Below are 12,948 nucleotides of genomic sequence, written 5' to 3' on the forward strand. Positions count from 1 at the left end.
GTCAGGAATGATTATACTAGTCTGGTGTCACACAGGTAGTTAGTTGAGAGCTAAGACAAGAATGCAGGTGTTCTTATTTAGATATTGTATTCTTTCCATTATGTTTGTGGGTGTGAAGGCCAAGAACAGCGATCAGCTCTGGGAGACAAGAGAAAGGGTAGAGGTTCCAGGTGGAGAGTGATAGACTGGCAAGAGCATGTTTGTGAAGAATCACAGGCAGTGCATTTAGTTGAAGAATAGGTTGTGATGTTGGATGTAAAGATAAGATTAGAAGAGCAATTAGAATCAGTGTTAGGAGCAAGCAAAAGAGATGGTACTTGATATTGTGGGAATTGAGAGATATGAAAAATCTGTGCCTAGGGGTTTGAAGATCATTACTCGCCTTTAGGACTTATCAGTACTATACGATATGAGTTAGAATTAGGGAGAAACTGGAAGCAGTGTGAATCCAGGCAACTCATGTGGTATTTCAGATAAAAAATAATTCAATTGTGGACCATCAACACAAAGTTTAGTCAGAAAAGGGAACAATGGATCAATTAATGAGATAACTTGGGAGTGCCCATTAACAAAGTTTATCATCCGAATGGGCATATAAGACAAGAGAAAAGAAAGAAACCAAGCTGTGAGTTGTTTATGTGCTGGTAGGAATGTACTCCTACCATCTCCCTGGCCTCAGCGTCACCTATGACCTTCATTCTCCTGCATGATTATTCCTTCCAGCTGACCATGTTGTGCCACATTTGTTAATATAGTCATCACATTTTAAGGAAGCTTTGTGTGTAATACTAGCATTGTGATAGCTGTTAAAGGTAAGTGAACACCACAGTCCCTGCCCTCAGTGAACTCATAGTCTAGTGGTAGAAATTGTCGAGTAAACAATGTTGTAAAAGATTTATTGCTCTGTGTGCCACCCAGTTCAGCCACATAGCTCAGGAAAGGATTCTCAGTTATCTGTCTTGAAGGAGAAGAAGGGAGCTTGGTGAAGAAAGTGGGAAGGATGTTTTGTGTAGCGACAACAGCATATTCAAAGACATGAACTAGAGAACACGAAACTGGTGTAAGGTGGTGAGCTTAAAAGAATCAGATCTGTCTCCTCTAAGCAGTGGGATTATCCTGCCTATCCCTAATAAAATTATCACATTCAGGTATCTTAATATTGGTACAATATTTCATATCCGGTACATTTTAAAATTTATCCAGTTATCCCAGTAATGCCATGTATAACCTTTTCTTTTCTCAAGGAGCTAATCAGATTGTTGCATTTAGTTTCCATGTCTCTTTAATATTTAATCTAAAACGTTTCCCTAACTTTTCCTTTTCTTTATTTTTCTCTCAGCCTTTCGTGATATTGATGATTTTTAAGAACCAAGGCTAATATGATTTCACTTATATGGAATGTAGAGAACAAAATCAGCGAACAAACAAAATTGAAACAAACTTATAAACACAGACACTGGACTAGTGATTGGGGGAAAGTGGGGAGAGGGAGTCTTGGTGAAAGAGGTGAAGGGAGTAAGAAGAATAAATTGGTAGTTACAAAACGTAAAACGCTGCATAAGGAATAAGGTCAATGATATTGAGATAACGATGTATGGTGCCAGGTGGGTACTGGAAATATTGAGGGAAATACTCTGTGAAGTATTTGATTGTCTAATCACTATACTGTATACCAGAAACCAATAGAAAATAATACTGAAAGTAAACTGAAATTGAAAAATTAAAAAATAATAATAAAAGTCGTAAAAAATAAATAAATAAAAAGAATCCAGGCCAGTTGTTTCACAAAATGTTCCTCACTTAGGATTTGTCTGATGATCCCTCCCATTTAGATTCAGGTGAAGTGTTTTTATGCAAAGTATTACACAGATTATGTTGTGTCTCTCAGTGCCTCACTTCAGAAAGCAGTTGTCCATGTGTCCCATTACTGCTGACATCAGATTTGGTTATTTGGGTAAAGTGGTATCTGCCAGATTCCTTCATATCCTTTTGCCCTATAGTCTTATACCATTGATGACTTCTGCCTGAATCAGTTCCTACTATGTGGATTATAATATGGTGGTTTTTCTATTTCTCTCATATCTATATCCTCTTTATATCCTTGGTCCTCTTTATATCTTTGACATCTACTAGTTTACGGTCTTCTTTTAAGAAAGCTTTCTCTTCCTCCGTATTTATTTTTTAATATTTTAGTACCAATATGGATGCATGTTTTCCTTTCCTTGTATGTAGTAATCCATTGTCATTATTTATTCATTGCTCAAAATGTCATCTGTTTGTGTAAAGCTACCCTTCAGTCTGGCTCTTCTACCCATTGACACATGCCTATCTATCTGTCTGTCTGACCACTTTCTTGTTTTCTGGCACAACAGTATGTTCCTGGCTCATCTCACAATATCTTGGTCTCAGCCCTAAAATCATCCATTTCTCCTAAGTATTCTGTTTCCTGTTAGTGAGTAATGATATTTAGATACCAAGTTCCAAGAGCTAGTTGTGCACATTGCTACTGCACTGTTATTACTTCTGGGCTCACTGGGGCCACAAAGTTTGGGAAAGTATTTTCTTAAACCTTGAGCTTAGATGATACCTTTAACTCTAATCCAACACTTTGTAGCTCTTCCTCTCCTTCTACAGCTTTATATTTGTATTTCCACTCCTGTTGCCAGCATCAGCATATTTACCCAACTATTCAGTCTTACAATACACACATAGTAGTTTCAGATCACTATATCAATACCACTACCAACAACAGACTTACTAAGGAAAGTTCAAATTTTCTTTGTAGGATTTTTTTTCTTAAAATGTATGCCATTTATCTCATATTTTTTTCTTAAAGTTTTAGATTTTTTTAATGTTTTCTTTTACTAATGAAATATATTCAAAACCTTAAATATTTGGCATTACCTATAGGTTTTTTTTGGAAAAATATAGTTGAGTTTGAGTGTAAAATTTCAATGATAGTTAGGTAGTTATTAATTAAAGTGTCTGAACTACTTAATGTATTTTAATTAAAATAGCCATCAAGCCACTTTAGAATTAAATTTACATGTAAATTAATTTCTAAATATTCTCTTTGTCACCCACCTTTTTTTTTTTTTATTACACCTACAAGTTTTAGTACTTTTCTGAAAATATGATTTAGAACCAGATGGTAAAGGGGTCGATACATATGTATGTATAAGTCTTTTTGTAAACTGTAATTTATTTGTATTATAATTATTCATTTATCATCTGTTTTCTATAAAGGGATTGTATCTCAAAAAAAAAGAAAGAAAGAAAAAATAATAAAAATTCCAGAGGAAAATAGTTTTCTATTACTTTAGACATAACTATGTACCAGCTATACAATTTCATAGAGTGCCTGCAAATAAACTCTAAGGGACAAAAATTATCTTTGGTGTTTCCTTCTATTTCAGTTGGGCCAGTAGTATTGTTGAAACTTTTTTTCTGTTTTCTTTGAATAATATTTAGCATTGACAACTATATATAGCTATGATTATTGCAAGAAAATCTGATTTTTGTAGGGAGAATTGGCCCTCTCACTGCATCGTTAATCATACACGGAATATCAGTTTAAACTAATCATAATGTGATACAGTCCTTTAGATTTTTGAAATCCTCTTCATTTGTTTTTCATTATAGAAGACATACTTCTCATACATTCTGTAAAAATTTGTAATGATTGTTGTTTGTCACCTAAAGTTAAGGAACGATTATGCTCTGATATAAAGAATCAGTTGTTGGAAGCATGTTCTAAAAGTTAGCGTGGAAATACAATTTTGTACAGTAATTTTAGACAGCAGAATATCAATAACACCAACAAATGCACTCCCACACCTGGTCGATTTTAGAACAGAAGCTGATGCTTTGAAAATAACCCATTTCTACAAGGCAGATATGATTTATGATAACCTGAAACACAGATATGACGGGAGCCACATTCCATTTAGAGTTATCATGCCACCCACTGTAAGCAGTGCTCTGGAGTGAATGAGCAGAACTCAGTCTTTTTTAGTGGACAGTAGCACAGCCACTAATGAGACAGATTTTATTAAAAGATACTTGATTTAGGAGAGAGTTTAAGTCCTATCATATTTTGAAATTGCTGCTGGCTTAGTCCTGGCATCTGATCTTTTATCCCCCTACCATCACCAACACCAGTTTCTGTATATGCTTGACATTGCTATGGTAACCCTGAGGGTTGATGGAATTCCCTGCATCTCTTTTCACAGAGGGTGATGAGACAGGAGTGATGGATAGTCTGCTGGAGGCCTTACAGTCAGGGGCTGCCTTCCGCGACAGAAGAAAAAGGACACCGAAGCCAAAAGGTGAACCTTATACTTGTTTCATGTTACTTTCCAGGGAACTATCACAAAGAACAACCTCTTTATATTTTTTAATTCTTTTAAAGTCATATGTCAAGAATGTAGCGCTGTGGGCAACATCTCTTCAGAAGTTTCAGAAGTTTTCTTAATCCTTCCCTTGCGATGACAAATGTCAGCGGGAGGAGCATTCCAGTTGGCCAGTGTCAGTAGCACATTACAAATCAATGCACTGAACCTAGGAAATCCTGATTAGTGTGACAAGTCTCATCTAAAGAACCATATGCACTTGATCCCAGTGGAATTTACAGTAGCATAATTAAATGGCAAGTAAAAGTCATAACATTACTGCTTTGCTTCCAGAAATACTTAACCTTGGAAAAAATACTGTTACACTTCTTGAGATGAACAGACCGCTCTATTAAGTTTCTCTTATATATATGGGTTTTTTTGTTTTGTTTTTTAACAGATCTTCGGCAGAGTCTCAGTCCAATGTCTCAGAGGCCTGTTCTGAAAGTTTGTAACCATGGTAATAAACAGTATTCATAAATTGCACATTCTTCTTATCTACTTTTATCCTCTTGGTTTGTGATTTTAGTAGGCTGCTATGACGGTCTCAAATCTCAATATAACTAAAATAGTAAAAATGTGTGGGTCTTTGCTATGAGATTGTGTACTCATATTCTACATCCTGACATTATTGCCTTGAACTTTTCAGTCTTGAGTGAATGTCATTGTTTTTATTATTATTACTATTACTATTATTACTTGAAGTTACCTCACACATTTCTGATCAGTGTTGCTCTTTGTATTCTTTCAAAAGCATGATGCTCTCATACTATATTAAGTAGTGGATTTACTTTACATCAAGATACAATTTGGAATGTTGAATCTGTTACCTGTTGTACTTTACCACATTTGCCAGTACAATTTGAAATATGGTGACTAGCATTTTGCAAAATCGTTACTACAGATGAGCTTCATATGATATGGACAGATGTGTTAGGATCACTAAAAAGAAGGTAAGTTAACTCAGTCTCTGGTATTTATGAGATTGAATCCTTTCGAAAATCCCTAACCAATTCCTGCATACTTAGTCACAAGGTGCCATTTTGTGTTGATTGGGTTTCATTTACTTTGGTTCCTTTTTTCTCACTGTCATGTATTATGGGGTCTGCTTACCTTCCTTTTGCAAAAACAGATTTATCCATTGTGATCGCCAGTTTACTTAGAGAGTGTCACCAAATTTCACCAGATTTATAAATGGAAAAATACTTGACAGATTCCATTTCAGGGTTGTTTTGGGTGCAGATGAGTTAAGTAATTAAGTTCTAGTTCTAATGTGTGACTGAGAAGAGAAAACTTCTTAGGAAAGCCTAAAAAAATTATGAGGTTATGAAGTAAATAAGAAAAACACAACTTCCAACAAAGATGGAGGCGTAGACAGACACGCTGCGACTCCCTCCACAACTAAGAAGGAATACAACTACCTCAAAACTAGAAACAGCCAGAAGTTCCAGAAAATCAAACTGCATGGAAGTCCAGCAAACAAAGACATAAAGAAGAAATACTCATCAGGACAGGTAGGAGGGGTGGAGTGGACGCAGTGTGGTGGCGGCAGGCTGGCAGAAAGTGCCGTCACATGTTTTAAAAAGTCAGGAGGGACACCTTGGAAGCGTTCTCAGCTCCTCACCCAGACCTAGCAGCTCAGGGTCCCAGCACTGGGGAAAATCAAGCCTCATTGCTTCTGACTGTGCAGACCAGTGGGAGTTGGGGCAGAGGCAGAAACTGCCAGTCTCAGCAGAGTCCGCCTATTTAAAGGGCCCCCACGGTCCTAGAACGTCCACAGATCCACCCACTCTGGGAATGACAGCCAGCTAGAGGAGCGCCAGCCCGGTACAGAAATAAGAGAGATGTCTGGAAAAGGGGTGAGTTCTGGGCAGGTGGCATTGTTCCCTCTCGGACCCCTCCCCCACATACAGCACCACAATGTGGTGAAACGGGTCACCCTGCACTGACGAATCCCTAAGGATCCGCCCCTTACAACATAACAGGAGCGACAACTCTTCCTGGGATGCGGAGGCAAACAAACACAGGAGCCTGTCAGAATGAGGAGACAGAGAAGTATGGCCCAAAACGGGGAACAGATCAAGGTTCCAGTGGCAGAACTAAGTGATGAGGAGATAGACAACCTAACAGATGAGGAGATAGCCAACCTAACAGATGCAGAATTCAAAACACTGGTGATAAAGATGCTCACAGGCTTGACAGATGTGCTTGAGTACGGCATATGCATAAGAGAAGAAGTGAAGGCTATGGTAAGTGAAACAAAGGAAAATCCACACAAAACCAGTGGTGAAGGGAAGGAAACCGGGGTTCAAATCAATTATTTGGAACATAAGGAAGAAAAAAAACAGTCAACCAGTGCAGAATGAGGAAGCAAGAATTGAAAAAAAATGAGGAAAACTTCCCAAATTTTGCGAAGGAGATAGACATACAGGTCTGGGAAGCACGGAGTGTCCCGGGCAAGCCGGACCCAGAGGGGAACACACCAGGACACATCATGATTGATATGCCAAAGGTGAAAGATAAAGAGAGAGTCCTGGGGGCAGCAAGAGAGAGGCGGAGAGTTGCCTACAGTGGGGTGCCTATAGGACTATCAGCTGATTTCTCAGAGGACACTTTGCAGACAGGAAGGGACTGGCAAGCAGTTTTCAATGTGATGAAAAGCAACCTACAGCCAAGATTACTGTATCCAGCAAAGCTATCATTTGGAATGTAAGGGCAGAAGAAGTGACTTCCCAGACAAGGTGAAGCTAAAGGGGTTCATCATCACGAAGCCATTATTATATGAAATGTCAAAGGGACTTACTTAAGAAAAAGAAGATCCAAACTATGAATACTAAAATGACAACAAACTCACAACTATCAACAACTGAATAGAAAAAGTAAAAACAAAATCCAACTGAGCAAACCAGAATAGGAACAAGATCATAGGTATGGGGATCATTTGGAGGGTTATCAGTTGGGACGGGGGAGGTGGAGAAATGAGGAAATGGTGCAGGGACTAAGAGGCATAATTGGTTGGTACAAAATAGACGGGGGAAGTTAAGAATAATATAGGAAAGGGTGAAGCCAAGGAACTTATATTCACGACCCATGGACATGAACTAAGTGGAGAATGGGATTGCTGGATGGAAGGGAGGTACTGAGCAGAGGGGAGCAAAGGGGAAAAAAATTGGAATTACTGTAAAAACATAATTAATAAAATATACTTTAAAAAAGCAAAGAAAAACACATGGATAATAATCATCTCTTGCTAGCTGTATAGAGATCCCTGTTGCTCATGGTCAAGTACATATGGCAGATCTTAATAAATGAGAGGAAAGGTAAAAACCTGCAGCAAAACTTTATATAGATCTTTTTACTTTTTTCAACAGTATGTTTGTGTTAAATGTTTGTTTGTTTGTTTGTTTGTACTTTCCCCTGCTCTAACAATAGGGAAAAGTAATTGTAATGAGTCGGGAAAATTTATTGTGGATAATTAATTCCTAATTTGGGGTTTATAATCTAGAGTCATTGTGACATGTGAAATAATGGCAAAAAAGTGTAGAGGATATTCTTTTTCTTAACATTAGAGATTATTTTGTTTTATAGACGAATACATGGAAACTCAGGCTAAAAAGTTCTCAAAACTATGCGGCTAGTTATTGACACAGCTATGACCATAATACAGTTTTGATTCCTATTGCCTTTCTCTTTTGATTATTTATAGGCATTTTTATTATGTTTTTATTAGTAGGAAAATATATAAAATAAACAATCACCCCACATTGTAAGTCATTAAAAAAACCACAGTCAACACAATGATCATGGTATTAATCTAATGGCATGTGTACTTCTTCTATGCTTAGTTTTAAATAAATATTTTAGGTATAATATAGGGGGAAATTATTTAAGATAAATTTGTGTACTGACCTGGAACCCAGTCCTTCGGTGACTATATTATTAAAGTGTTAAGGCTTCAAAGGCTCATATAAATTGTGATATTTCAATCCAATGTTGTAAAAGCAGATGAGTATTGCATTTCTATCTTTACTAACCTTACATGTACCATCTTAAGTCATAAGGCTATTGTGATAATTAAGCTAGTAGGTTATACACCAAGCCAACGGATATATACCACAAGTACCAAATTCTCTGTTGTAATATAAACATAGTGGATTGACATGTTTTTGAAACTTATTTTTTATTGCTATTTCTGCTGTTTTCCCTTCACATTTAAGCAACTGAGAACAAAATTCGAATGGCCAAATTAATATTAAAGAACCGTATGCGTAAAGATGGATTTATTAGACTAGATGTTGAAAAATAAAGAATTTGATTAAGGAACGTATATTCATTGCAGCAAGGATCATGATTATTTTTAGAAAAAGATGATATTTTAGTGACTATTTCTAATCTTTCTAAAAACCACTTGTTTTCATTGAAAACTGAAGTATGTGATTAAAAAGTAACATGTAACCCCTTTTACTTTTTCATTGCTTTCATGTACTGAAACAAAAATAATGTCTGATTTGATATTTTTCTACAAGTATATAATTGTTGATATTATGTCAAACTATTTTTAAAAGACTTACAGGATTTTCTGCACGGTTACTAAATGCCAAGCATATGTTGAATGTTTTATACATATCCTGTTTAATCTTTTTTATATTCTATCAGTAGTCAATATTTGTATCTCTTTTATAGTTGAAAATAACGAAGAATTGAACAGGTCTAACATTTTGCTTAAGGTCCTGCAGTCAAATTTCAAACCTGGGCGCGTCTGACTTCTGCACCAGGTTCTTAATCTCTCTGCAGTGTTGTGCTCTGAATAGAGCTGCTTGAATCAGTACCTATTCTTCCCATCCTTGAGCTGATGAGCCATTTGTGTACTTTTTTTTTTTTTTCTCTTAGCATAAGGTTGAACTATGAGGTTTTCTAGCCTCTGGTGTGTCTAGTCTCGCATTCCCCAATTGAACTACTGGGTAGCCTTCTTTTCCTTGTCTGAGGCTGGATTACAAGGATATACCATCTTCTGGAATTAGGACCACTTTTTGTTCCTTTAATAAGCTCTGTATTAAAACATCGATATTAATTTTAATAAATGTATATTCTGAAAGGTCATAGATGATATAGATTATAAATATACATTTAGAAATATATATGTGTATATATACCTTTGACATATTTTATTTTAGAATTAGAAAATTCTAAAGTATCCTCTGAGAACTTGGTACATACATATTTTGGCAAAAGGTGACCTCAAGCTTCTAACTTCTGTGGGGTTCAGAAGCACAGAAATTGTAGTCAAAATTCCTTGGTTAAAGTTTTTCTCTGTTTTATCTTTTGTTTTTCCCGTTAAGGTCTAGGCAGAAATTAAGAGTTTGGCATTTTTCCTTGCTAAATCTCCATTTATTAACTTAGCAAAATTTATTAAACAAACTTGCTAGGCACTTAAGATACAAGGATACTCTCTAAAATTTCACTGTCCAGGTGGAAGATACACAAACAATCGTTCTCACACCTGTGTATTTGCTTAATGCCAAGGTAGGTGTGACACACACTCTTGGGAATATCAAGGAGTCTGAAAGACCAGTTCAAACCTGGCTTCTGGAAGGACCTGAAATCTAAGCTGAGTTTTGAGGGATGAGTAGAAATGAGGCCAAAAACCTGAGGTCAAGTGTGAGCCAGGAAAGCAGCAACATGTGCCTACTTTCTCAAGAGGTCCTTTTGAGCCCCATTCTGAACTCTGTAAAACTATATGCTCTTATTCTCATATACTATTTAGCTAATACAGTAATGCTCTAATTAGCACCTTCGTCTTTCCCATTTTGCAACACTCGTTTCCCTAAAAATGTTCTTATTCAGTGTCTGCCACACTACTCGTGAGCCCCTTCAGGGTAGGAGATAAGGCAATAAAGGAGGGTGTGTCTCTGTTCACTGCTGTAACCCCAGTATGTAGCTGGGTTAGTGCCCGGCACATGGATGTTTAGCAAGAATATTGAATGAACAGGCATGTTTAGATTTCGGCTTGAATGGAACAATTAATGTGTCTTAAGCAAAATCAGGCCTCTCAATATCACCCCCAAAAAGTGAAATTTAGTATGCCAGTTGCTGAAGCTTAGTCTGTGAACACAATTTACGCCCTCTCATCTCGTCCCTAAAATGTTATCTGAAGGAGATACTTGACCATCCCTGGTCTAGGATTCAGTAGGTTGTTAAACAAAATGTGGAGGGTGTAGTTTAATCTTGATTGGATTACTCACTCCTTGGAAATGAAAGTTTACTTATGAGTTCATACTATAACAGAACCCACGGGTTTTTCAGTTATGAGGGGCCCAATTGCCCGCCGCCAGAAGCATAACTCTTAATTCAAGAGTTTGGTGAAAAGAAAAAGAATTGTATATTTAAAGGTTATATAGATTTAGATTATTGGCGGATTTTTGCCGTTAAGTCTTATTTTCTTTAAAACACCCACAAACACATAGTTCTACGCCCCTCCCCGTCAAACCAGGCTAGTTTTAGAAAAGTCAGAGATACAGTTTCCCTACTTCCCAGACACAGTGCAATTTTACCAGCAGCTCCCAATCATTCAAGCCTGATTGGGGAGGTTTTGCCTGTGTTACGGTGCTCTCCAGCTCTTAATGTGGAACCACATGGAGTTCCCAGCCTCCTTGTAAACTGCATGGAGTTATCCCTTTCCTTTCCAAGCTGCATGGAATTCACCTACCTAAAATGTCTGCCACCTATTTTTAAATCCCTGACTGCGTCCTGTGATGCAGGGGGCGTGGTGACCAGTTCTGACCATTCACAGAACCTTGTGCAGGCTCTGTATGCTCTTTTCTCACTATTCCATGGTCAATACCCCTCCCATCTCCTTGGAACCTTGGGAGAACCAAACTATTTGCATAACTAAGACAGTAGCTACCAGCTGTCCCTGGCTGGTTTGGCTCAGTGGATTGAGCGTCGGCCTGCGAGCTAAGTGTCGCTGGTTCGATCTTCCAGTCAGGGCACATCAGAGAAGGAAAACTCTGACTCCAAAAAACCTCCGCTGCCTTGCGGCATACCTCGTCAGGGGAAAGGCTAAGGGAGTAAACCCCGACAGAAAATCCGGAGCCGGAGTCCCTAAGGCAGTTTGACGTTGTAGTCAACACCGGCAACTCCTGCGTCGCACCTGAAGCCAAGCTGTATTGCCTCCGTCTTTCCCTTGGACCCTTCAGCTGCGAAGAGAGGGGGGGTCTGCTGCATGGGCAACAGCAGACCCTCCATATCACCCTGCCCAGGCTCTGTAGCTTCAGCTTCACTGGAGAGGACACTCCAGCATCATCGCAAGATGTCGATTCAACACGGGAGGAGACAGATACCGTGTCACTCCCGAGTCGGACTGCACAACCATTCTCGGCGGTGCAGATAGACTCTTAAGAAGCTACACCATCGTCTCTCGAGATGGACGGCTGCCAACGAGCTACCAGCCATAGTCATGCAAAAGTATCTTAAAAGCGGTTCCCTTCTCCCCATCCCCCAACATGCAGGCTCTGGGGATTTTGGGCGACCCCCACTCTGTAACAATACCCTATTTGGGCAAATCAACTGGCCTCGTTGAAAAGAAAGTACCAGATAGGGGAAAAGTATATCAAGAGTCTGATGCCAGACCAAGAATTTGGAATATCTGTGTTTTTGAGCAAGAAAATGACAGATTTTAGCAGTTTGCCTGGAACTGGAGTGACAACTGAACGAGAGAGGAAAGAATCAAAAGGACTTGTAGCTGCCTTGATGCCAGACATGGGTTGGCTGCAAGGGACCAGGAGGAAGTCCAAGAGCTCATCAAGGTTTGAGGAAGGAAGCCAGGTCTAGAGGTCTGGGTGAAGACCTTCACAGGAAATTACTGAGGCTGCATTAGCAAATGAGTTCTCTAAAGGAAAATCTTTAAATCTAGATAATGGTAAATCAAGGGCTACACCTTAGGACTGAACACAAGTGAATAATGAAGTGAGTGAAAGGCAGGAAAAAATTGAAGCGGGTGGGGGAGGTTGCATAATAATGGAGCCTACATTATGGTTGATGGAAGACTTTCAAGGAGTTGGTTTTCTACTTTTTTTCTTCTATTTCTTTGTTTGTTTATTCAGTTCAGTGCCACTGAGAGACTAGTGTCACTCTCTTCCTGCTCTATAGGACATCTCTTCCCCTGTACACTGTATAGACTATAAAATGTTTGTGACAAAGATTTCACACCTTACGGTGCATCTCCCTGTGATTTGATTGCATCATCATTAGATGGTTCTCTTTTCATTAAGTAGTACTTCGGAATCTTTTCTCAGATAGATATAGAGTAATCAGAAAAAATCTATAAACTATATGCGATTAAAACCCATAATGATAAAACTATTTAACTGTGACAAAATAAGATAAAACATAATCAAAATTTTAAGCAAACAAGTATTACACATTTTTAGTGAATATTCATAACCTAAACAAAATCTTGCTATATTATCTTTACACTAAATCAATTCTTAATAGCCTTAATTCAGATTTGATTATCTATTTTTACTCTCCCACTTATATATGGAGCTTTAAGAGATTT

The 12,948-nt window shown here is 38.0% G+C and overlaps 1 protein-coding gene across 1 annotated transcript in view; it reads left to right on the forward strand.

The window, feature by feature from the left end:
* DIAPH3 (diaphanous related formin 3) overlaps positions 1-12,948 on the forward strand; it is a 474,633-nt gene that overhangs the window by 362,097 nt on the left and 99,588 nt on the right. The window contains exons 26-27 of the mRNA XM_090258348.1: positions 4,233-4,328; positions 4,792-4,851. Of these exons, the coding sequence (XP_090114474.1) occupies positions 4,233-4,328; positions 4,792-4,851 (156 nt within the window). The remainder of the gene's footprint in view (positions 1-4,232; positions 4,329-4,791; positions 4,852-12,948) is intronic.

This window comes from Furipterus horrens, unplaced genomic scaffold, assembly GCF_987537825.1.
Source record: "Furipterus horrens unplaced genomic scaffold, mFurHor1.1.pri manual_scaffold_12, whole genome shotgun sequence".
NCBI lineage: Eukaryota > Metazoa > Chordata > Mammalia > Chiroptera > Furipteridae > Furipterus > Furipterus horrens.